This window comes from Protopterus annectens, chromosome 12.part0, assembly GCF_019279795.1.
Source record: "Protopterus annectens isolate FY-2018-M chromosome 12.part0, PAN1.0, whole genome shotgun sequence".
Lineage (NCBI taxonomy): Eukaryota > Metazoa > Chordata > Ceratodontiformes > Protopteridae > Protopterus > Protopterus annectens.
This window is the reverse complement of record NC_056746.1, coordinates 269,619,398-269,644,572: the sequence shown is the minus strand read 5'-3', so window position 1 is coordinate 269,644,572 and position 25,175 is coordinate 269,619,398. Positions and strand designations below refer to the sequence as shown.

At 43.6% G+C, this 25,175-nt stretch overlaps 1 protein-coding gene across 2 annotated transcripts in view; it reads left to right on the top strand.

Annotated features, from left to right (window-relative positions):
- LOC122816498 (rab11 family-interacting protein 3-like) overlaps window positions 1–25,175 on the top strand; it is a 1,372,586-nt gene that overhangs the window by 821,990 nt on the left and 525,421 nt on the right. For both annotated transcript variants that reach the window (XM_044089329.1, XM_044089328.1), the window contains one exon: window positions 1,701–1,894. In XM_044089329.1, coding sequence (XP_043945264.1) covers window positions 1,701–1,894 — 194 coding nt within the window. The remainder of the gene's footprint in view (window positions 1–1,700; window positions 1,895–25,175) is intronic.

Sequence of the window (25,175 nt, the reverse complement as noted above, 5' to 3'; positions counted from 1 at the left end):
TACAGGGGTCACCTGAGTAGTGTCTAGGTCTTGGAATTGCAAGCCTTAATGTGGACTGAGCCCTTTTTGATCTTCCACCCAGACAGGGTCACTCTCAGGACAAATTTCTCCTTTATGCCCATGGTAGTCACTGAAGTATCTTTGAATCAGTCTATACACCTTCCTGCTTTCTTTCCTAAGAACAGGGGAGACCAGATGTTTTGTTTCCTAGATGTTCATAGACATCACAGATATTACATTGACAAGACCAAGAACATTAGGAAAACTAATCAACGTTTTTTGGCTTTTGCTAGCAACAAGATAGGGAAGCCTATAAACAAGGAGACCATTTCCAAATGAATTTCTAGTCAGTATTACCGTTTGTTACAGACACCATGGTAAACAACCCCCTGAGCATATCTGAACGCATTCTACAAGGACCATTGCTGCTACTGTAAGTTTTCTTAGGAGGGTTCCCTCCAAAGAAATCAGAGAATCTGCCATGTGGTCTTCTGTGTACACTTTGTCAAGTACTACAGTTTGTCTGGATTCACCCCCTTCATTAATTCAGGTTTTCAGGTTCCCATATTCAGAGACCTACTGGGGACAGTGCAAGTACTCATGATCTGGGCTTGGGGCTCCATTCTGTGGGGGAAGAAAGTCTTGAAAACATAGTGCAGTCCGACAAACCTTATACCCATGTATCTTTACATCAGATACACATCATCCACTGGCCCTGGAGGAGGGGTTGAAGTCTGTGATATTTGGGTTGGCCAAGATATTCCCCAGCAAGGATATCCTGTACTATTACTACTGCAATAGTGAAGACACTTGAACATCTACATTTATGGTAAGTAAACACAACTGTAATTTGTGGAATTATTATTTGACTGGAAAGACAACACTATTGAAGAAGGTATGATAGGGTAATGCATAATGTCCACCATTGTTACCCTATGTATAGAACTGGTTTGATTTGATAAAGCTAGGACTTCAGCCTTCTTTTCATATTAGTAGTGTCTGTGTCAGTCTGATAAGACTGTAGTATTATGGGACATTTTTTAAAACTAGAAACATAAGCTTTTTCCTTTCATGGCTTAGGCTTGTCTCATTGCTGCACTTCCTGCTGTATCTTTTATACAGGTATTAGAACAAGTATGACAAATCAAGCTTTGGTAAGAGAGGAAAGGAAAAGATTGAGTATAGATGCCAGCTTTCCGTGTTCCAAGAATTAGTGGATATCACCTCTGTACTTTGGAACTGCCAGTGAAGCCTGTAAACTTTGCAGGTTATGCTCACAAACTGCTCAGTGTGAGAAATGGGTAAAGAAGGGGGTATTTGTTGAATGTCTTTTTTTTCTTTTTTTTAATATGCATTGCAGTGATGTTGCACAGTCATATTTACCTATGAAAATCAAAGTCCTTAGTACTTCTTGCGTACCACTTCACCTCTCCACCCACAAGCTGTCTTGTGGATGCCAGAGTAATGGGACTGAATGAAGAGACATTGGTGGTAAAGGAGTGAATGAGTAAATGAATAAAGTAAAATTTATGTTGATTCAACACTAATAAATGTAATTTAGTTCAGTAGTTTATTTTGCCTTTTGTTTTTGTCAAATGTAATATTAGAATAGATGTGTGGGTTTGGTGCAGTTGCAGCTAGTATTATGCAGAAGTGTGATTTTATTCTTTTTTTTTTTTTCTCTTTTTATTGTCTTTCAGTCCAATGAAGTAACAGACAGTGCATATATGGGCTCAGAGAGTGCCTACAGCGAATGTGAGACTTTCACTGATGAAGACACGGGCGCACTGGTACACCACGAGTTACCTTTTGAAGTAGAGAATGACAGTGCCATTGACACTGTACTGCATTCTGGCATTATTAATGGGAGCTCCTTACTGCCCCCTTCTGACAAGTAAGTAGACAACAGGGAAAAGGGTGGCATGCTTTTGTTAGTCCACTAACTTTAATGTAATGAGTATAAATCTAGAGTATATTTATGAGCCCTGTTAAAAAGCACATACTACTTCTGTGCATGTAGTACACGGTCTGATAAGTGCTACTTACATGTGTGAATAAAACAGAAGTTGACTGCTGTACCTTTATTTGATTTGGCCTATTGAAACAATGGACTCCTTTGTGTCACTTTATATTGTGGTTTATTGACTAAAACAGTAAGATTATGACCATCCCAGTTACATCATGACTAGTGTTTTTTCTTTTTTGTTTTTCTCTGTCATCCCTTGAAGATGCAACCATGACTTTCTCCCTGTGGCATTATATAAGGCAGATGTGTGAGGGTGGAATGGATAAAGTTATGCCCCCCTTTGAGAAGGCAAACTGTAATAAAGAGAACCCTGCTGTCTGTTTTACATACATGAGATGGCCATGTAGTTTGCCTGATAAATGGAATCGCTCTTTCCTCACTTTTACTCCCCATTTTGCATCCATTCTATGCTGGTTTGAGGAAATCTATTGTTCTACTGTTTGCCACACAGTTTGGTAACTTAGATGATCTGTTCACCAGTTTTTCTGTGAAGTAGTAGTATTTTATGTCCATACTAAAATTAGTACCATTAATGCTTCCTTTTCCCTAACCTTCCATAACTCTGCTCCTTCTTGCTTTTCAAGTGTTCATTTCCTTGTATCTTCTAAGAAGAAAATTAATTCCCCCCAGTTTTCTTTAACATCCCCCTTTTTTGTCTCCCTTGTGCATGTTAGTTCTTTATAGGTTCATAGGTAGGTACTATGCTATTGGCCCTAGGGCATAACTAAGCCTAGCCATAAATTTTGTGCTATAGCACTCCCTCCCAGCTGGTTTAGTTACCTGCACCCCTGTCGAGCAGGGCCACAGAAGTGATTCCCGGGGTGAATTTCCTGTTTCCCATACACTCATCAAGATTTCTCTTGAAGAGTGCCAACGAGGAGCTCTGCCTCACATATATGGAGACCCTGTTCCAGAGCAAGGGGAGTCTCTGGGACATGAATCTGTCCCTCCAACACGTCCTGTTTATTGATGATGTCAGGTTTATGTCCCTTGAGCGTGTACTGGTGGATTGGGTTTTCCTTAGTGGAGCATTTCTAGCAATTCGGGGCTTGACATAGCCTTGTATGCCAGGCAGAGATCACCTCTGAGTAGCCAGTACACGTCCGAGTACAGTCTGAGTGTTTTTAGCCTTGTGGAATAGGGCATCTGCTTAAGGCTGTTTATTCTCTTTGTGAGGTACTTTTGAGGTTCTCTAGCTGCTGCAGATGTCTTGCTAGGTACATCTCGAATGGGGCATTATATTCAATAATGGGTCTAATTAGTGATGAGTAAAGGGGAACAGTAACTTCCTTATTCCTAGATGCAAACCCCTTTGTGATAAGGTGTGCCATGTAGAAGGATTTTCTAACCACTTTAGCAATGTGGTTGTCGAAAGAGAGGGTACTGTCTACCTGAGTCCCTAGGTCTCTTATCACACTGTCTGTGAAGTGGGCTGCCACCTGTGTTGTTGTTCATAGGTACTTTGTTTTTCCCAAAGAGAATAACAATGCACTTTTTGGCATTAATTTGTGGCCACAGTTTTGGCACCACGTATCTGTATCCGTAAGACCCTTTTGAAGGATGTCTATGTCATTAGGATTCTCTGTTATGGCTCCCAGTTTGCAGTCATCTGTGAACTTTGTTAGCCATAGTCCCTCCGTGTTTGCTTGTACCTCTGAGAAGTAGATACCAAAGAGGAGGGGGTTGCAAGACTGAGCCCTGTGGTACACCACTAGTCACAGGTTTGGAGTCTGATCTAGCTTTTCCTATTCTCACTGAATGGGTTCTATCCGTGAGCCAGTTTGCTACCCATCTTGTTACGTAGGGGTTTATATTTAGGTTGGTGAGTTTGTCTATAATTCCCGAGTGAGACTGGGGAATGGTATCAAAGGCCTTTGCAAGATCAAGGTATGCTGTGTGAACCACCTTTCCCTCATCTATTGTTTTAGTGATCATTTTGAAGAAGTCAACCAGATTTAGGCGACATGACCTTCCCTTCACGAACCCAAACTGGGTGGAGTCCAGGGTTTGTAGGTTCCCAATGTCATTGTTTATGAGTTCCATGATGATGCGCTCCATGGCCTTGCAGATGAGACTCGTCAGGCTGCTGGGGCGGTAATTCCCGGGGTCAGTGGTTGCACCTCCTTTGTGGAGTGGTATGACTGTTGCCGTGCGCCACTCTATGGGCATATAGCCTGAGGTGAGGCTGTGGGGTTAAACATGTTATTAAGGTGAGGGGTTAATTCATTTTGGAGCTCATGTAGCACGCAGCCTGGGATGCTGTTTGGTCCCATGGATGCTGTGTTTCTTGCCTTGGAGAGTGCTGTTTTCACCCGAGTGTCTGTAATTTTAGGGGCAGCACAGTCTTCTGGTATGGATATGAGCCCTTTGGGGGGAGAGAGTGTGGTGAAGTTTGCACTGAACCTGTCTGACAATATATTGTTGATATCAGTTGGTTCTGTGAATTTTGAGCCATTATGCTGTAGTTCGGAGCAGATCTGAGAGTTGCTATTAAGGTTTTTGACATAGCTAAAAAATTCTTTGTGATTGTCTTTGGTGTCCGTTGCAATTTTTCTTTCAAAGCTCGCCTTAGAGTTTTTTGTGAAGGTTCTTAGATGTTCATCGTGTTTCACTGTTGCAGTCATTACAATTGGGTTATCCTGCTGGCAGGCTACCCGCAGTCGGCCTGAATTCCAAAGTCCTGGTCCGGCGTCTGTTGCTGTCGCCTCCTCCCTGACGTCAGTGCGCCAGGGGTATAAAAGATGCAGCCAACGCCATTTTCTTCAGTCTTTCTTGCCGCACGGTGCCCAAAGCAAAAGCAGTTCACAAGTGCCGGTCGGCCGACTCCTGAGATTTTCAAGTTTGAAATTCAGATCCGAAGTCTTCATTAAAGCTAAGTACCCCGTTGAGGAAACTTTTTTCTTACTCCAGACCGATGTCAGAAAAAGTTAATTGTATTTCTTGTGGGAAGCAAATACCTCATACGGATTTTCATTCTTACTGTATTCCTTACCTAGGCCCTGGCCACGACGTTGCTAGTTGTCGGTTTTGTGCTAGATTTAACCAACACACTATTAAGCGTCGGTACGATTTTGCATTTCATTATTTTGGCAGAAGATTTAATTATATAATGCCGTCGGAACAGCCGACTACCGGAATTTATAAAAAGCGCAAAGACAAGGAAAAGGACAGGCATCCGAGGTCCAAAACTGACGACGAGGCTTCAGCTAGGCCAGTTGCCGGTTCTCAGTGAGGCGCTTTCGCAGCCCCCGACACCCGCTACCTCAGAGCCACAGGCCCCTTCCGACTCCCATGTGGAGCCGACTAGGCTGCTGGAAACTCAAGGTATTGGACCCTCGGAAACTATTCTCTCAGATGGATCCGGAGCCGCTGAGCAGGCATCGGCTTCTGAGGGTGTTTTCAGTCCTACACAGTTGTATGTAAAAACAACTTCAGCTTCAAAGGCAAGGACTAAAGCACCTCTAAAGACAAAGAAACAAGTACAACATTCCCCTGGACAGACCTCCATGCCTAAAAAACAGATGCTTAAAATGGCTGAAGACCTAATTACTTTGATCAGGGGTACCCATCCTCCTCCTGATAAGAGACCTAGGCAAGAGAATATGAATCTTCAGATCAAGTTTCCATTTCCTCTGATTCCTCATCTGAACAGGGATACTCTCTTCCTCCTTATGAGGATTCTGATGCTGAAGAATCTATCCCTTCAGCCTGTCCTCCTGAAGATTATTCTTTTGGGGAGACCCTGCATACTGTGAGGGAGCATTTTCATTGGGAAAGCCAAGATTACTCGGAATCTAAGAAAAGGCTCAGAGATTTTCTTTTACTACCTCAGCACAGGCCCCTTGCTATTCCTCCTGTTTTAGACATTGTAGATGATGTATTTATAGTGTCCAGTCTCACTCCTGACACTTTGCCACCAGCTCCTGTTAAGCCAGACAGATACTACAGGGTTCTTGATTCACATAAATTTCTTTATAAAAACCCTGCTGCTGAAACTAATATCTCAGGGTGCCAAAGGGGTCAAGGCGTCCAGTGCAAAAAAACCCTATTCCCTCTGATAGGGATTCAAGGGCCCTGGACAGATGGGGAAAAAAGATTTACACTTCTGCTACTTTGGCTGTAAGGGCCTTAAATTGTCAGTTTCATATGCTTAAATATCAACAATATCTTATGTCACTGCTTAAACAGAAAATGTTGACAAATTCAGAATGAGCAGAAACCAAAGAAATGCAGGATTTATTGCATGCAGCTGAACAAGTGGGAAAGCATACTTTGCAATGTGGTTTTGATTCTCTGGAGGCCTCCTGCAGGGCCGCTGTTATGGGTTCTGTCATTAGGAGGCATGCTTGGTTAAAGGAACAGAATCTGCCTGATCATGTTAAAGCAAAATTATTAGATGCTCCATTACAGCATGATACCTTGTTTGGTGTTAAAGCAGAAGAGGTGTTGAAGAAAATGGAGGACAAAGCTAAATCTATGCAAACAGTCAAGGATTTCTTACAGGTATACCCTCCCAGATTTAGCAGGAACTGGCCTGCAAAGAATTGGTCCTTTCCAGTGTCAGACAGGCCACAAAGAGGCAGATACAGACGCCCCAGAGGCAGAACCCAGCCCCAGGGCTCATACAGGTCTAAACAATGGGGTGCTTCTACCTCCAAAAGCAGAGAAGATAAATCACAGCCATACAGGAAACAGTCTCAATGACTTTCCCCTGCCAGCACCAAGCACTTATCTTCTGGCAGCCCCTTTAGGGGGAAAACTAGCACTTTTTTCACAAAATTGGCACATGATCACCCAGGACAAATGGGTCCTGAATATAGTTTCTCAAGGTTGCAGGTTCCATTTTCACACCCTGCCATGGGCAAACGGAATGCCAGACCTGCCACACAATCAATGGGCAGAGGCTCAAAAACAAGTTTCAGCCCTCATGGACATGAGGGCCATTCAGCGAGTGCCACAGCAAGAGCAGGGACTAGGATTTTACTCAAGACTCTTCTTGGTGCCCAGAAAGGACAATGCATGGAGACCAATACTGGACCTGTCTATTCTAAACACATTTCTGGGTATTCCGAAATTCAAAATGTTGACTCTGCAGCAGCTTCTGCCCATGCTAGGCAAGAAGGCATGGCTTGTGACTTTAGACTTAAAAGAGGCATACCTGCATGTCCCAATCAGACATTAATGCAGAAGATACCTCAGATTTATAGCTGGCTCAATGCACTACCAATTCTCTGCATTGCCCTTTGGCTTATCTACTGCTCCCAGGGTCTTCGCAAAATGCCTGGCACCAGTAATTGCATTTTGTAGACAGAGGAATACAAATTTATCCTTACTTGGACGATTGCCTTATTCAAGCAGAGAACAAGGACATTCTACTACAGCATCTGGCGTTTGTAAAAAGATTACTAACATGCCTAGGGTACACAGTAAACGAAAAGAAAGCAAAACTAGTGCCCTCACAAGAGATAATATTCCTGGGTGCAAGCTTAAATACAACTGCCCAGATGGCTTATCTCACGCCAGACAAACAAAGACAACTGACTACTTATTTCAAAATGTTGGCAACAAAGACCCAGTTATCTGCAAGAAAAAATCTGCAGGTTTTGGGCTTCATGGCATCCTGCATACTGCTAATTCCATATGCAAGACTGCATATGTGGAAACTACAATGGTATCTAAAAAGTGTTTGGACTCAACATTGCCACAGCCTGGCAACAATAATTACCCTCATTCCCTGCCTGCAACAGGAGTTTCGATGGTGGGCAGAGGCCTGTCACCACAACAAGGGACAGCCTTTCACTTTACCCACAGCCAGGCAGATATTAACAACAGATGCATCAGATTATGCCTGGGGGGCCCATATGGCAGGAAGATGTATTCAGGGCACATGGTCCGTAAGCCAAATGCATCTACATATCAATCAAGAAGAGATGCTAGCTGTTCAAAATGCCCTGACAGCCTTCAATTATCTACTTCATCCAGGACAACTATTGATAAAGACAGACGATACTACAGTCATGTGGTACATAAACAAGCAGGGAGGCACACATTCCTACCCCCTCTGCAGACAAGCCATGACTTTGTGGGACACAGCATTGACTTACCAAGTACATCTGCAAGCACAATACCTGCTAGGAAGGATAAATTCTTTGCCAGACGAACTAAGCAGAAACCTAATGGATCCCCACGAGTGGAAATTGGATCCACAAATCTTCAGCATGATAACAAGGAAATGGGGGATGCCCGGACATAGACCTCTTTGCTTCGCCTCACAACTGTCAACTACAGAAATTCTGCACAAGGACTTATCACAAGCTAGCATGGAAAGTGGATGCTCTATCTTTCAGCCGGAAAAACTCAACAGTATGTGCCTTTCCCCCACTGCCTCTCCTCCCCAAGGTACTCCTAAAGGTCAGACAAGAGAAGCCAAAAATGATACTGATTGCCCCAGACTGGCCCCACCAGCACTGGTACCCAATCCTAAAGAGCTTGCCTCAATGCCCAGCCTGGTCATTACCTCAAAGTCCTCACTTATTGACTCAAGAAAAGTCAGATCCTGCACAGCCAACTCAGGACCTTAAACCTGGCAGCATGGCGGATAATATAACCATTCAAAAGATGCCTCTGTCTAAAGCAGTGATGGATATTATTTTGGAGGCCAGGAGGCCTAGCACCAGAAAATGTTATGCAGAAAAATGGAAGAGATTCTGTGCTTGGAACCAGGCACAAGGAATTGACACAATTGTACCAAATATTCCTCAGATTTTACAATACTTAACTGAGATGCTGGACAAAGGCCTATCCTTTTCCTCAATTAAGATTCATGCCTCTGCCATTTCTGCTCACTACAATAGAGAACCACCTCTATTTTCTCATCCTTTACTAAGGCAGTACCTCAGTGGGGCCAAAAACATAAGACCCCCAAGGAGAGCACCAATACCTGCATGGGACCTAAATTATGTCTTGGAAAAACTCACACTGCCTCCTTTTGAACCAGCCTCTACAGCTGATATAAAATTATTATCTTGGAAAACAGCTCTGCTCCTAGCAATAACCTCTGCAAGATGAGTCTCAGAGTTACAGGCACTCATGGCTGTGGAACCCTTTATCATTTTCCATCAGGACAGGGTTTCTCTGAGGACAAACCTGACATTTATGCCTAAGGTAGTGTCCAGTGTGGCCCTGAATCAAACAATTAATTTGCCTACCTTTTATCCAAACCCACAGAATAAGGGTGAGAGACTTCTGCATTCTTTGGACATTCACAGGCAGCTACGCTTCTACTTGGACAGATCCAAAGCTTTCAGAAAAACTGAACAACTTCTAGTGGCATATGCCGCAGGATCACAAGGAAAGGCTGTCTCAAAGCAGACTATTTCAAAATGGATAGGCCACTGCATTCGTTTCTGCTATTCACAGCATGGCAAATCAGTGCCTAAGGGCATTAGGCCACATTCAGCCAGAGCAACAGCCACTTCAGCAGCCTTCCTCAGAGGAGTACCAACCAAAGACATCTTAGAGGCTGCAACTTGGAGTTCAGTGCACACTTTTACAAAGCACTATCGCTTACCTCTCTACTCTAAATCTAGAGCAGACTTTGCCACTGCATTTCTGCAGGGCCTCATAGCCTCTCCTAATCCTATTTAGCCCCAGCCGCCCAACCATAGCTTTGGGATTCAACCCAATTGTAATGACTGCAACAGTGAAACACAATGAACTTAGTACAGTTGTGCATCTACCATAAATGTAGATGTTCGAGTGTATTCACTGTTGCAGTCCAAGTTACCCACCCACCATCCCCCTTTCCTTTGCTGGATCTAATCTCTACTTCTCTGTTCTATACAACCTATGTGGTGTATTTGCTTGTAGATGAAGGTAGAGTTTTACTTTACTGCATGCATGTTTATTGGCATAAATAAGCCTCCCCTTTGTGGGGCACCTGACATCTGGGGCAAGAAAAATTGAAGAAAGTGGCGTCGGCTGCATCTTTTTATACCCCTGGTGCACTGACGTCAGGGAGGATGCGACAGCAACCGACGCCGGACCAGGACTTTGGAATTCAGGCCGACTGTGGGTAGCCTGCCAACAGGATAACCCAATTGTAATGACTGCAACAGTAAATACAATCTAACATCTACATTTATGGTAGGTACACAACTGTACTTTTTTTGCTAAGGTTGGTCAGGGAGCCCCTCCATTCCTGGGTTTTTTTTTTTTTTTGCAGTAATTTCTTGCTTCTATTATAGAGCTTGTTTATGTCTGGGGTCCACCAGACTGGTTTCCTTTTTTTGGAGGAGTGGATCTTGGTCTTGTTCAGGATAGCACGGTCCATGCACTCATGTAGGTGCTTGTAGAGTGCTTTTGTGTAGGATATAGCAGATTCAGTCATATTGACATTCTGCATGGGAGTAACGAAGTTTGCAACCTCTGTTTTGAATAGCATAAAGTTCGCTTTGGAGAAATTTTTCACCATGGTTTCTTTTGGGACGGGGATGGGGGTGGTATGTGGATGTCTTGGGTGATGAGTTTGTGGTCTGATCTGACCAATGAGGAATTTACCACAGGTGTGGAGCATTTGTCCCCCATGTTGGTGATGATCAGGTCCAGTATATTTATACCTCTTGAGGGGGTGTTGACAAGCTTGTCCAGAGCATTGGAGTTAATGTACTCCAGGAAGCGCTGAGCAAATGTATTAGTACTTTCGTAGTTTACACAATTGATGTTTGGGTAATTGAAATCACTTAGTGTAAGGGTGTTTGGTTGGACTCTCATGTTTTCCAATACCTTGAGGAAAGCGGAGCGAGTGTCCTGGGGCAGGGAAGGTGACCTGTAGCAAGCTACAATCTGTATTGCAGTTTTGCCCGTTGTTGCACTTGGATGATGTTCTTCGTGTTTCACTGTTGCAGTCATTACATTTGGGTAATCTGCTGGCAGGTTGCCCTCAGTCGGCCTGAATTCCAAAGTCTTGGGTCCTGCGTCAGTTGCTGTCTTCTCTTCCATGACGTCAGGTCATCTGGGGTATAAAACATGCAGCCGACGCCATTTCCTTTAGTCTTTCTTGCCGCGCGGTGCCCGAAGCAGAAGCATTTTGCAAGTGCCGGTCGGCCAACTACTGAAATATTCACGTTTGAGTTTCAGAACCGAAGTCTTCAATAAAGCTAAGTACCCCGTTGGGGAAACTTTTTCTTGCCTTTTACCGATGTCAGAAAAAGTTAATTGTATTACTTGTGGGAAGCAAATACCTCATAAGGATTTCCATTTATACTGTATTCCTTGCCTAGGCCCTGATCACAACGTGCCTGGCTGTCGGTTTTGTGCTAGATTTAACCAATGCACTATTAAGCGTCTGTATATTTTTGCATCTAAGTATTTTGGAAACAGCTTTAACTACCCAGAGATGTTGTCGGATAGCAATCCGACTGCTGGAGTACATAAAAAACGCAAAGAAAAGACAGAGAAAGGCAGTCGAGATCCAAAACCGATGACGAAGCTTCTCCTAAGCCAGTCACCGGTACTCAGTGAGGTGCTTTCGCAGCCCCTGATACCCGCTACCTTCGAGTCGCAGACCTCTACCGACACCCATGTGGAGTCCGACATGCCGCAAGATACTCAAGGTATTGGACCGACGGATGTATCTCCCTCGAATGGCTCCAGAGCCGCTGAGCAGGCACCGGCTTCTGAGAGTGTATTCAGACCTCAACATTTTTATATCAAACTGACGAAAGCTGCAAAACCAAAGGCAAAGACACCTTCTAAAACTAAAAAACTGATGCCTGAGCCACGTGCACAGGCCTCTATGCCTAAAAAACAGATGATCAAAATGGCTGAAGACCTTATTACCTTGATCAGGGGTACCCATCCCCCTCCAGATAAGAGGCCTAGGCAAGACACTGACTATGAATCTTCAGATCAGGTTTCTATTTCTTCTGATTCCTCTTCTGATCAGGAATGATATTTACCTCCCTATGAGGATTCTGATGCTGAGGAGTCTATTCCATCTGCATCTCCTACTGAGGATTATTCATTTGGAGAAACCTTGCATACTTTGAGGGAGCATTTTCACTGGGAGAGTCAAGACTTCTCAGAATCAAAAAAGAGGCTCAGGGATTTCCTCCTTCTCCCTCAGCACAAGCCTTTAGCCGTTCCCCCTGTGTTAGACATTGTGGATGATGTCTTTTTGGAGTCAAGCCTGACCCCTGACTTTTTACCTCCGGCTCCTAGTAAGCCTGACCGGTATTACAGGGTCCCTGACTCTCATAAGTTTTTATTTAGAAACCCTGCTTCTGATCCTGAAACTATTTCACAGGGTCCAAAGGGAGTTAAGGCCTCAACAGCAAAAAACCCTACCCCCTCCAACAGGGATTCAAGGGCGCTTGACAGATGGGGAAAAAAGGTTTATACATCTGCAACCTTGGCAGTCAGGGCCTTAAACTGTCGATTTTCAAATGCTTAAGTACCAACAACATGTTATGGGATTGCTGAAACAGAAAATTATGTTGATTTCAGAATGTGTAGAAAATAAGGAATTGCAGGAATTATTGCATGCAGCTGAACAAGTTGGAAAGCATACTTTGCAATGTGGTTTTGATTGTTTAGAGGCATCTTGCAGGGCCGCAGTTACTGGTTTTAAAGAGAATGGAAGACAAAGCTAAGTCTATGCAAACTGTTAAAGATTTCTTACAAGTGCAGCCACCTAGATTCAGTAGACACTGGCCTACAAAAAATTGGTCCTTTCCTGTGTCAGACAGAGCTCAAAGGGGCAAATCCAGATGCCCTAAGGGTTCCAGGTACCAGGCTCAAGACTCGTACAGGTCAAAGCAATGGGGCGCATCCACCTCCAAATCTGGAGGAGATAAAGCGCAAACCTACAGAAAGCAATCCCAATGACTTCCCTCTGCCTACACCAAGCACTTATCTTTTGGCAGCACCCATAGGGGGAAAATTAGCACTTTTTGCTCAAAATTGGCAGTTAATAACCCAGGACAAGTGGGTTCTGAACATCGTATCACAGGGATACAAATTCCATTTCCAAACTCTGCCAATGACAAATGGTTGGCCAGACCTGCCAAAAAAACAATGGGCAGAGGCACAGAAACAGGTTACGTCCCTCATGGATATGGGGGCCATTCAGACAGTACCAGAACAGGAAAAAGGGCAAGGTTTTTACTCAAGACTGTTCTTGGTACCCAGAAAGGGCAAGGCCTGGTGGCCAATACTGGATTTATTGATTTTGAACACATACCTGGACATTTCAAAATTCATAATGCTCACTTTGCAACAGCTTCTGCCATTGCTGGTCAAGAATGCTTGGCTGATGACTTTAGACTTAAAAGAAGCATACCTGCATGTCCCAGTAAGACAGTCATGCAGAAGATACCTCAGATTCAAGGCTGGCTTAATGCATTACCAATTCTCTGCACTGCCCATTGGCTTATCTACTGCACCCAGGGTCTTTACAAAATGCCTGGCACCAGTAATTGCATTTTGCAGACAAAGAAGTATTCAAATATATCCTTACTTGGACGACTGCCTTATTGAAGCAGAGGACAAGGACATTCTTCTACGACACCTGGCATTTGTGAAAAGGCTTCTAGCATGCCTAGGGTACACAATAAATGAAAAGAAATCACAACTGGTACCCTCTCAAAAGATAACATTCAGTGTGCAAGCTTGCATACAACTGCCCAGATGGCTTACCTCATGCCAGACGAACAAAGGCAACTGACTACTTACTTCAAATTGATGGCAACAAAAATCCAGTCTCCTGCAAGACAAATTCTGCAGGCTCTGGGCTTCATGGCATCCTGCATCCCACTAATTCCATATGCAAGACTGCATATGAGGAAACTTCAGTGGTACCTAAAAAGTTTATGGAGTCAACATTCACACAGTCTGGAAACAATGATTCCTCTCATTCCCTGCCTGCAACAGGAGTTTCTATGGTGGGCAAAGGCCTGTCACCAAAACATGGGATGGCCCTTCACTCTACCCCCTGCCAGCCAAACCTTAGCAGACACATCAGATTATGCCTGGGGGCCCACATGGCAGGAAGATGCATTCAGGGCATATGGGCACCAAATCAAATGCATCTAGATATCAACCAGATGGAGATGCTAGCTGTTCAAAATGCACTGACAGCCTTCAAGGACTTACTTCATCGAGGACAACTACTGATAAAGACTGACAACACCACAGTCATGTAGTATATAAACAAGCAAGGGTCACACACTCATACCCCCTTTGCCGATTAGCCATGCACTGTGAGATACAGCTTTGACCTACCAAATAAATCTTCAAGCTCCATTCCTGCCGGGAAAACAGAACACTCTGGCAGACGATTTAAGCAGAAACCTTATGGATCCTCACGAGTGGAAACTGAATCCACAAGTATTCAGCATGATAACAGAGAAATGGGGGAGCCCAGACATAGATCTATTTGCCCCTCCTCAAAATTATCAGTTGAAAAGATTCTGCACAAGGACTTATCACAGAACAGCATGGAAAGTGGACGCCCTATCCTTCAGTTGGAAAAACCTGTCAGTTTACGCCTTTCCTCCTCTGCCTCTTCTACCCAAGGTCCTCGTAAAAGTCAGACAAGAGAAGCCAAAGATGATATTAATTGCCCCGGACTGGCCCCGCCAATACTGGTACCCAGTCCTAAGGAACTTGTCTCAATACCCAGCGTGGACCTTGCCTCAAAGGCCACAACTACTGTCCCAGCAAAACAATCAGATCCTGCACAATCAGCTACAGACTCTGAACCTGGCAGCATGGCTAATCATGTAATCATACGAACTTGACCTCACTAAGGCTTTCGACACCATCCCCCATTCTGGAATTATAGCTAAACTCAATAAACTAGGCATAAATCCCAACGTCACAAGATGGGTTGCCAACTGGCTCACTGACAGAACCCACACTGTTAAAGTTGCAGACTCCAAATCTGACCTCAAACCAGTGACAAGTGGAGTACCACAGGGTTCCGTCCTGGGACCGCTCCTGTTTGGTATCTACTTCTCTGAAGTACAGGCTAACACAGAAGGCCTCTGGATAACAAAGTTCGCAGATGACTGCAAACTAGGAGCCATAGTCAAGTCCCCAAATGATGTGAACATCCTACAGAAGGGCCTCTCTGAGACAGATGCCTGGTGTCAGAGCCATGGCCTCAAGCTCAATGCCAAAAAGTGCAGTGTCATCCCCTTTGGTAAAAACTCTGTACCCATGAGCTACCACATAGGCAGCAATCTACTTAACACCGAATGCGTGATAAGAGACCTTGGGACCCAGGTGGACAGTAGTCTCTCCTTTGATAGTCACATCACCTCAGTAGTCAGGAAGTCCTTCTACGTGGCACACCTCATCATAAAAGGGTTCTCATCCAGGAAAAAAGAGGTCATCGTTCCCCTCTACTCGACACTCATTAGACCCATTATAGAGTACAACGCCCCTTTTGGAATGTACCTCACAAGACATCTGCAGCAGCTGGAAAGGCCACAGAAGTACTTCACAAAGAGGATTACTGGACTCAAACAAATGCCCTACACTGACTGCCTCAAAAAACTCCAGCTTTACTCCGTAGCATATTGCCTACTCCGAGGTGATCTCTGCCTAACATATAAAGCTGTGTCAAACCCAGAGCTGTTGGACATGCTACACCTAAAGAAATCCCAGTCCCTCCAAGTTACACGCTCTAGGGACCTAAACCTTGTCACCACAATAAACAGGACATGCTGGAGGGATAGATTCCTATCCCAGAGACTTCCCATACTCTGGAACAGGCTACCCATCTATGTCAAGCAAAGTTCTTCATTAGCACTCTTCAAGAAAAATCTTGTGTGGATAGGAAATAGGAAATACACCCTGGGGATCACTTCTGTGTCTCTGCTCGACAGTGGCACAGGAAAATAACTTTCTTGGGTGGCGTAAGCCAGGGAACCTTGTTGGCTAGGCTTACGTAGGCTCTTGGGCCGATAGCCTAGTACCTACCTATGAACGACACCTCTCAGTAAAGCTGTGATGGATGTCATTTTGGAAGCCAGAAGGCCTAGTACTAGAAAATCTTATGCTGACAAATGGAAGAGATTCTGTGCTTGGAATCAAGCACAAGGAACTGATACAGCAGAACCACATATTCCTCCGATATTACAATACTTAACTGAGATGCTTGACAAAGGCCCATCTTTTTCATCAATCAAAACCATGCCTCTGTCATTTCGGCTCATTACAATACAGAGCCACCGATCTTTTCTCATCCGTTACTAAAGCAGTGTCTTAGAGGAGCCAAAAACCTAAGGCCTCCTAGAAGTACACCATTACCTGCATGGGAACTCAATTATGTGTTGGAAAAGCTCACCCTGCCTCCATTTGAACCAGCCGCTACCGCTGATATAAAGTTCTTGTCATGGAAGACAGCACTGCTACTATCAATTACTTCAGCAAGAAGGTTTTCAGAGATACAGGCCCTCATGGCTGTAGAGCCTTTTATCATATTTTACCCAGACAGGGTGTCTCTGAGGACAAATCCTACTTTTATGCCTAAGGTGGTTTCCAGTGTGGCTCTTAACCAAACAATTCATCTACCAACTTTTTATCCAAATCCACAGAACAAAGGGGAGAGAATTCTGCATTCCTTGGACGTACACAGACAGCTAAGATTCTACTTGAGCAGGACAAAAGCTCTAAGAAAAACTGAGCAATTACTAGTGTCATATGCTGCAGGATCAGAAGGAAAGGCCATCAAAAAGCAGACAATTTCAAAGTGGATAAGCCACTGCATCTGTTTCTGCTACTTACACCATGGTAAACCTGTGCCCAAGGGCATTAGGTCTCATTCCACTAGAGCTGCAGCTACTTCGGCAGCCTTTCTCAGAAGAGTACCAACCAAAGACATTCTAGAGGCTGCTACTTAGTTCTGTTCACTCCTTTACAAAGCATTACCATTTGCCTCTCTACTCTTAAGTCCAGGGCAGGCTTTGCCACTGCAATGCTGCAGGGCCTTATAGCCGCACCTAATGCTGTTTAGCTCCAGCCTCCCAACCATAGCTTTGGGATTCTACCCAAATGTAATGACTGCAACAGTGAAACACGAAGAACATAGTACAGTTGTGTACACTTACCATAAATGTAGATGTTCGAGTGTATTCACTGTTTCAGTCCAGGTTACCCTCCTGCCATCCCCCTGTCATTCTACAGTTTATCTTTCCTTCTCTATCTTCTACAGCCTATGTGCTGTATTTGCTTGTAAATGAAGGTAAAGTTTATAGTGATGCATGTATATATATATATATATGTATAATATTGCTATCTTTTTGGGGGCACCTGACATCGGGGGCAAGAAAAACTAAAGAAAATGGCGTTGGCTCCATGTTTTATACCCCTGACGACCTGACGTCATGGAAGAGAAGACAGCAAGCAATGCAGGACCCAAGACTTTGGAATTCAGGCCGACTGAGGGCAACCTACCAGCAGATTACCCAAATGTAATGACTGCAACAGTGAATACACTTGAACATCTACATTTATGGTAAGTGTACACAACTGTACCATTTCCGAGGCATCATACTTTGCAACTAGTCTGGAAGTGTGGTTATCCCTGATAAATATGGATACGCCTCCTCCTTTTGTATTTTGGTCCACGTTTTGCGGCCCAAATGTGTGGTATGAGTTGTAACCTGGAATCGCTGGGGTACTTTCTTGAGCCTTGAACTAGGTCTCAGTTACTGCACCAATATCGATGTTCTCCATGTTGAGGAGTGGCTCAAGAGAGTGCATTTTGAGGTTTAAACTCCTAGCGTTTAGCAGCATCACCCTCAGTTTATTATCGTTAGTACTTGTTACGGTGGTGGATTTGTTTTTTGAGCCTTGCCTAAAAAAGGCACTATGGGGGTGGCAAGAGCCTTAGCCAGTATCCTGAATCCCAGGGGTGACAGGTGCAAGCCATCCCTAGCAAAGCATCGAGGCTTGTTGAGCATGTCATCCCAGGCAGACAGATACTGGATCCCCTTTGAATGACACAAAAAACTTTGCCCAATTGTTGAAATTTACCATTTTTTCTTCGTACTGTGGTATCATACTTTGTGAGGGTAAGATCCTGCTCAGGGCTCGGGTCATACCTGCCTTGATTACATAATCGGAAAGCTCAACTATGTCGCTTTTCATGTAGTCCAGGGAGGTACATCTCAGGTCATTCACACCAACATGGACAATAACAGAGTCGTATTTGTACTTGTGGAGTGACCTGAGTGAGTGGGTAATGTGGCAGATTCTGGTGCCCGACAAGCAACTGACTGTGACCTTCTCCTTATCCAGCCTGGTGAGAGGGACATCGGTGTGCCTGACTATGGAGTCACCTATTACAAGTGTGTTAGGTATGGTGTTTTGTCTTAGGGGCTGTGGTTGTATGGCACACTGGCTTTTGTGGTTATAGGTTCATAGGTAGTTACTAGGCTATCTGCCCGAGGGCATTTATAAGCCTAGCCAGAGTGTGTCGGCTTTCGCCGCCCCATTGATTAATTAACTGATCCTCTGTCAAGCAGAGCAAATGAAGTGATCCCAGGGGTGCATTTTCTGTTACCCATCCACTCGTCAAGGTTTCTCTTGAAGAGTGTTAGTGAGGGGCTCTGCCTAATGTAGTTTGGAATTTTGTTCCAAAGCATGGGGAGTCTGTGTGACCGGAATCTATCCCTCCAGCATGTTCTATTTATTGTTGTGGCGAGGTTTAGCTCACTAGAGTGCGTGGCTCGCAGTGACTTGTTTTTTTTTTTTTTTAGGTGGAGCATATCCATCAATTCTGAGTTGGATATGGCTTTGTAAGTCAGGCAGAGATCACCTCTGATTAAGCGATATGCAACTGAGTACAGCCAGAGTTTTTTCAATCGGGCTGCAGAGGACATATGTTTGAGGCCAGTAATCCTCTTGGTGAGGTACTTTTGTGGTCTTTTCATCTGTTGGACGTGTCTTGTGAGGTACATCTCAAATGGGGCATTGTACTCTGTGATGGGTCTGATGAGTGACGAGTAGAGGGGCACTATAACCTCTTTATTTCTAGATGCGAACCCTTTAGTAATTAGATGGGCCACATAGAAGGATTTCCTAACTACTTTGGCAGTATGATTGTCAAAGGAGAGATTACTATCTACCTGGGTCCCCAGATCTCTTATTACCTCTTCTGTATTAAGGGGGCTGCCACCTATGTGGTAATTTATTGGTGATTTGTTTTTCCCAAACAGGATGACTATGCATTTTTTGGCATTTAGCTTGAGGCCATGACTTTGACACCAGGTGTCCGTCTCAGTAAGGCCCTTTTGGAGGATGTCCATGTCAGCCGGAGAGTTAATTATGGCTCCCAGTTTGCAGTCATCGGCTAACTTGGTTAGCCATAGTCCTCCTGTGTTTGCCTGTACTTCTGAGAAGTATATGCCGAACAGTAGGGGTCCCAGGACCGAGCTTTGTGGGACACCACTTGTGACTGGTTTAGAGATGGACCTGGAGCCCGCTATTCTTACAGTGTGAGTTCTGTCTGTAAGCCAGTTGGCAACCCATCTCGTGACTTAGGGGTTTATGTTCAGGCTGGTGAGTTTTTCTGCAATACCCGAGTGGGGAATGGTGTCGAAAGCCTTGGAGAGGTCAAGGTAGGCTGTGTGAACCACTTTTCCCTCCTCTATGGTCTTAGTGATTGTCTCAAAGACGTCAACCAGGTTTAGTAGGCATAATTTGCCCTTAAAGTCGAACTGGGTCGGGTCAAGTGTTTGGAGGTTCCCAATGTCTTTGTTAATGAGTTCCATGATGATGCGCTCCATAACCTTGCAGACCAGGCTAGTCAGGCTTATGGGGGGAAAGTTACCAGGGTCAGTTGTGGCCCCTCCTTTGTGGAGAGGAATAACCGTTGCTGTGCGCCATTCTATGGGCACATAGCCTGTGGAGAGGCTGAGGTTGGACAGTGTGTTTAGGGTGGGGGTTTAGTTCGTTCTGTAGTTCATGCAAGACGCAGCCTGGGACACCCTCTGACCCCATTGACGCTGTGTTTTTGGCTTTTGAAAGGGCTGTTTTCACCTGTGCGTCTGTGATTTCTGGGACACTACACTTTTCCGTTATTGTTGTGGGCCCTTTTGGAGGTGAGAGGGGTGAAGTTTGCACTGAATCTGTCTGCCAGGATGTTGGCAATATCAGTAGGGTCAGTATATTTTGTGCTATTTTGCAGTAGTTCAGTGCATATCTGCGAGTTGCCACTTAGATTCTTAACATAGCTAAAGAAGGCTTTGTGGTTATCTTTTGAATCCTTGACTATTTTTCTTTAGAAGTTAGCCTTGGATGATTTTATGAGGGACCTTAGTTTCTTACTGATACTGCTCAGGGATGTCTTTCTTTCTTGGGATTTGCTTTTTTTCTGAACTAGTTTCCTCCTTCTATTGTATAGCCTGTTTATGACAGGGGTCCACCAAACTGGTTTCCTTCTCTTAGAGGAGTGAGTCTTGGTTTTGCTAGGGATGGCACGATCCATGCATCCTTGTAGGTGCTCATAGAGTGCAATTTGTAAAGGTTTCTGCATCTTGAGCAGCATTATCCTTTAGTTTGGGGGCTGTGAAACTTACCACCTCTATTTTAAGTTAGGTGAAGTTTGCTTTAGAAAAGTTTTTTATTGTGGTTCCCTTAGTTTGGGGGTGGTGGTGAGGTGTGGACATCTAGAGTGATTAGTTTATGGTCTGATCTAACCAGTGACTGGTTGAACTCTGGTGTGAAACACCTGTCGCCCATGTTGGTGATGACCAGGTCCAGTATGTTTTCACCTCTGGTAGGGGAGTTTACCAGCTGATCTAGGGCATTTGAGTTGATTAATTCCATGAAGCGCTGGGCCTGGGAGTTTGTACTCGAGTAGTTTTCCCAATTAATGGTAGGGTAGTTGAAATTGCCCAATATTAAGGTGTTTGGTAGGACCTTCATGTTTTCCAGTGTCTCCAGAAAGGTGGAGTGGTGGTCCTGGGTCATGGAGGGTGATCTGTAGCAGGCCACAATTTACATTGCAGATTTGCCCGATGTTAGTTGCACATGGATGATCTCAGAGGTATCCTGCTGCACCACTAACCTGGAGGTGTAGGTATCCTTGATCAATATGGATACACCCCGTCCTTTTGTGTTTCGGTCCGTGTTCTGTGGCCAAAACATGTGGTACGAGCTGTAGCCCGGTAGTGCTGGGGTGCTTTCTGGAGCCTTGAACCAGGTTTCATTTACTGCACAGATGTCGACGTTCTCCATACTGAGGTGTGCTTCGAGCGCATGCATTTTGAGATTTAAACTTCTGGTGTTTAGTAGCATAATCCTCAGTTTTTTGTTAATTATCTCTCTAATCTTTCTGATATGTTCTGATGTGTTGATTGCGGTGTGTTTGTGGGTGTAGGTTGCTTGCCTGTCTGCTTTGGAGGTCTCTGTTGTTTCCTCAGATTTTTATTTAGAGCCTCTGAATATGTTTTTTTTTGGTATCTATGTGTGGGATTCACATTTGGATATATGGTGAGTCTATGTGTAGTAGGTGGTGTGCTGCAGGTTAGTACATTCTCCTCTTGACTGTCAATTCCAGTCGTGAAAGGAGAGAGCTTTGCTTCAAGTTTAGCTATGTAAGTGCATCTCTCGCAAGTTTTGGTGTCTTGTGGTAGGAGGAGAGGGTTGTCTGTGTACATGAGGAAGTTGTGACATTGCCTCAGGATGCCCAAATTCATCAGGTGCACAGGAGAACACACTGGGAGCTGGCTCTTGGACATGCCTGAATGGGTTAATATTATTTACCTGCTGGGGAGAGTAATTTGACTGTTCCCTACAAACAACTGTTTGGGATCGAGGGGGATTGAGTAGTATAGTTTGTTAGTGCTTCTGTCTCTTTTTGGGGCAAGTGCTAGTCTGATAGCGCTGATTTGAGTGCTAAATCTGGAAGAACTGGCTAGTACTAAGGGAAAAACTGAAGAGCAGACTCAGTGGTGCCGGGGATAGTTTAACCATAGCTAACCGCCGCTGCGTTATGCGCAAATGCATTTTTTATATCAGAAAGATTAAAGAGATAGAAATTTGCCCAAAATGTCCAATCAAACTACAGTTTCTGGGCAGAAACCACTCCTCCAAGGACAGGTAGGTTGTTCAGAGCTCCCCACTCACTGGTGAATAAAGAAACTTCCTTTTTGCCCAAGTAAGGTATGGCCAACACAGAAGCTCAGACACAGTCCAGGTATCAGCAGGTATCTGAAACTGGACTTTTCTAGCTTAGTAAGGCGGGAAAATAGCAAGATTTTTTTTTTTGTTGTTTTTTTTTTTGTTGTTTTGTTTTTTCAGGAAGAACAGTAGAAACAGGTAACAAACAACTTTTACAGTGCAGTAATGGCTGTCGCACTTGAGTGGGAAGCCAGAGACAATTAAACAAAATTTACAGCAAAAACGACTTTATAAAAGTGCAGGCACAGTATAAAATGAGCGTTTTGAGAAGCAATACACGCCAGAAAACGAGCGTTTAGGCAGAAATAGCAGTGAACAGCAAGAAAAAACAAAAAATGGTACTTAAACACTCCATAGTCTCTCCTTTTGTCTTTCTGGCATTGTAGGTATCTGCAGGACACCTGGGCAGGATCTACTGAGCTTATACAGACTTAAAAAACACGCAAATGCATTTTTTTATATCAGAAAGATTAAAGAGATAGAAATTAGCCCAAAACGGCCAATAAACCTACAGTTTCTGGGCAGAAACCACTCCTCCAATGACAGGTAGGCTGTTCAGAGCTCCTCACTCTCACTGGTGAACAAAGAAACTTCCTTTTTGTCCAAGTAAGGTAAGGTAAGGATAGAAATCTTAAGTGTTCGTAAGTGGGACTGATATACAGTGAGATAAGAAGTTACACTTCAGTAAACTTGTTTCCAGTTTTTGCATTCATTCATTCATAATGTTCAGTCAAGGCAGTCCTGTTCATCCTTCAAGGACACCTTGTTCCTTTGAATAGTTTTAGTAGTTTTTCTCAGATTCGTGTTGGCTTTTTTTGATGGTTGTCAGGTCTGTTATCAGAATCCAGGAAGGGTGATCCCTCTTGGTGGGATGGCTTATTTCAGTAGATTGTGCACTAAAGAGGGGACCCTAGATTATATGATGCACCCTGTGCTTACTGACCCACCCCCTCAAATTACTCTGCTGCTACAGATCCCAGTCCACAGGTTGACATGCTCCTACATGCACCTCCCTACAAATCACTCTCTTGCTGCATCCTTTACCTCACATAGGTTCACAGGTACTTACTAGGCCATTGATCCTTCAGGATCTTTAGGAGACATACATCCCCTTGAAGTATTTAGCCCTTATAATTTAAGGGCAAATGTGTATTAATGTCAATTTTGGTTTTATGCTATAGAAGTGTTACCTATAGACCCCAGGTGTGGTCCTTGGGAAACTCATCTTGAATATAGGGAACTATACTGGCAATTAATTTTAGAATCAAATGCATACTCTGGTTTGAATGAAAATGCATCTTTGAAGCCTCTGTTAAAATTGAGATCTGCCAAGTTGTAATTCACAACTTTAGTCAGTAGATTGTGCTATTAGAATGGTTTTAACACAATACATTGCATTTATATATGAATTTTTTACATTTATTATTTAATGTATTTTTATAGATGTATTTATTATTATGAATTAACATGTTCAAATGTTTATGCTTTGTAGGTTTTTAAGCTTTTTAAATAGTTCTTTTTAACTAACAGTGATTTTTAAACAGTGATTTTATCTGACTATTTAGAAATGCACTGGTCCTTTTATTTTTGTGGTTCCTTAATCACTTAGTTCATTTGATTGGCTTTTGCATTTTTAAACATTGTGTATAATTAAGGATTTAACTGTTGGTATGCTCATCTGATGAAGTTATAAGACGAAAACGCGGTGGAAACAGTTAAAGCGTTTGTGTGGATTTATCTTTTTGTCAGTGTGCTTTGGTGTCAAGAATATTTTTTTCTTGACTGATATCCAGCCTGCCTTACCAGTGCCTTCCTTTTGGGTTTATTTGGTCGTTTATCTAAGGCACTTTACCATTTTTTCAGTTTTAAGGACAAATAACACAGAGGCAAGCAGAACATGGACATTTTGCTCCTATCCATGAAGGACAAGGGTGCTAAACCAGGAGTGAATTTGTGATTACCCTTCCATTTGTCCAGATTACATTTGAAGAGTAGAAGTGAAGTACTTAGCCTTATGTGGCAAGGAAAATGATTCCAAAGAAGTGACATTCTCTGTGATACATATCTACCCCTCCACCATATTCTCTTTATGTTACAAAAGAGATTTTAGATCCCTTGAACGGTGATATTTTGTATTAATTTGTCACCGTGATTACCTTTTTTTTTACACAGTCCCTGCTTTCTAGATTGCCCCTCTAGTACATCTCTCACCTCAGAGATTATCTGCTCTTGTAGTATGTTTCATCCCACAGATTACCCTTGCTGCAGCTTTCACCCTGCATATTACCCTTCTCCCACATCATAGATTACCTTTGTTGCATGTATTGCACTGAAGAGTAACTTTAAGCTGCAGCTCCCTCCCCATAAATTACCCTTCTGCCACTGATATGCTGAGGTAAATAAAGGCTCTAGTTTTTGGATCCAGTGCTGTGTTATACCTCTGCATTCACTTATTAAAGTGGTTTGATGACATTTGTATATACATCGCAAAACGTGACTCGTCAGATGTCACAATGTAATTTCCTGCTTGCCCTTCTTTATGTTTTTGGGCCTTTTTAATAAAAAAAGCTTTGTAAACTTTTTAGTATACCACAGCCCCCAAAATTTAGCTTTTCCTACTGTGACATTATCTTAGGATAATATGCGGTATGTGGTCCTCGTGCTTGCAAGGTAGTGCATCCCATTAAAGTCTGTGAACGCAACACACTTTTCCACATGCTGAGGGAAAACAGAATTAAAGTTAAGTGATCTCATGACACGAAAACAGAGTACTTTAAAAAAATATTTTTAGTTGAAGAAGCCAAAAACATTCCATGATGGGGGTGGGAAGTACCCTTTGACAGTTTGTGCACTACATTTTGTGATGCTAAGATAAGCTTAGAGATGTTGGCAATTACTAAGCATTACTTCTCCAGTCAGCTCCCTCTTAATGTACTACCTTTGCTGTGGTGTG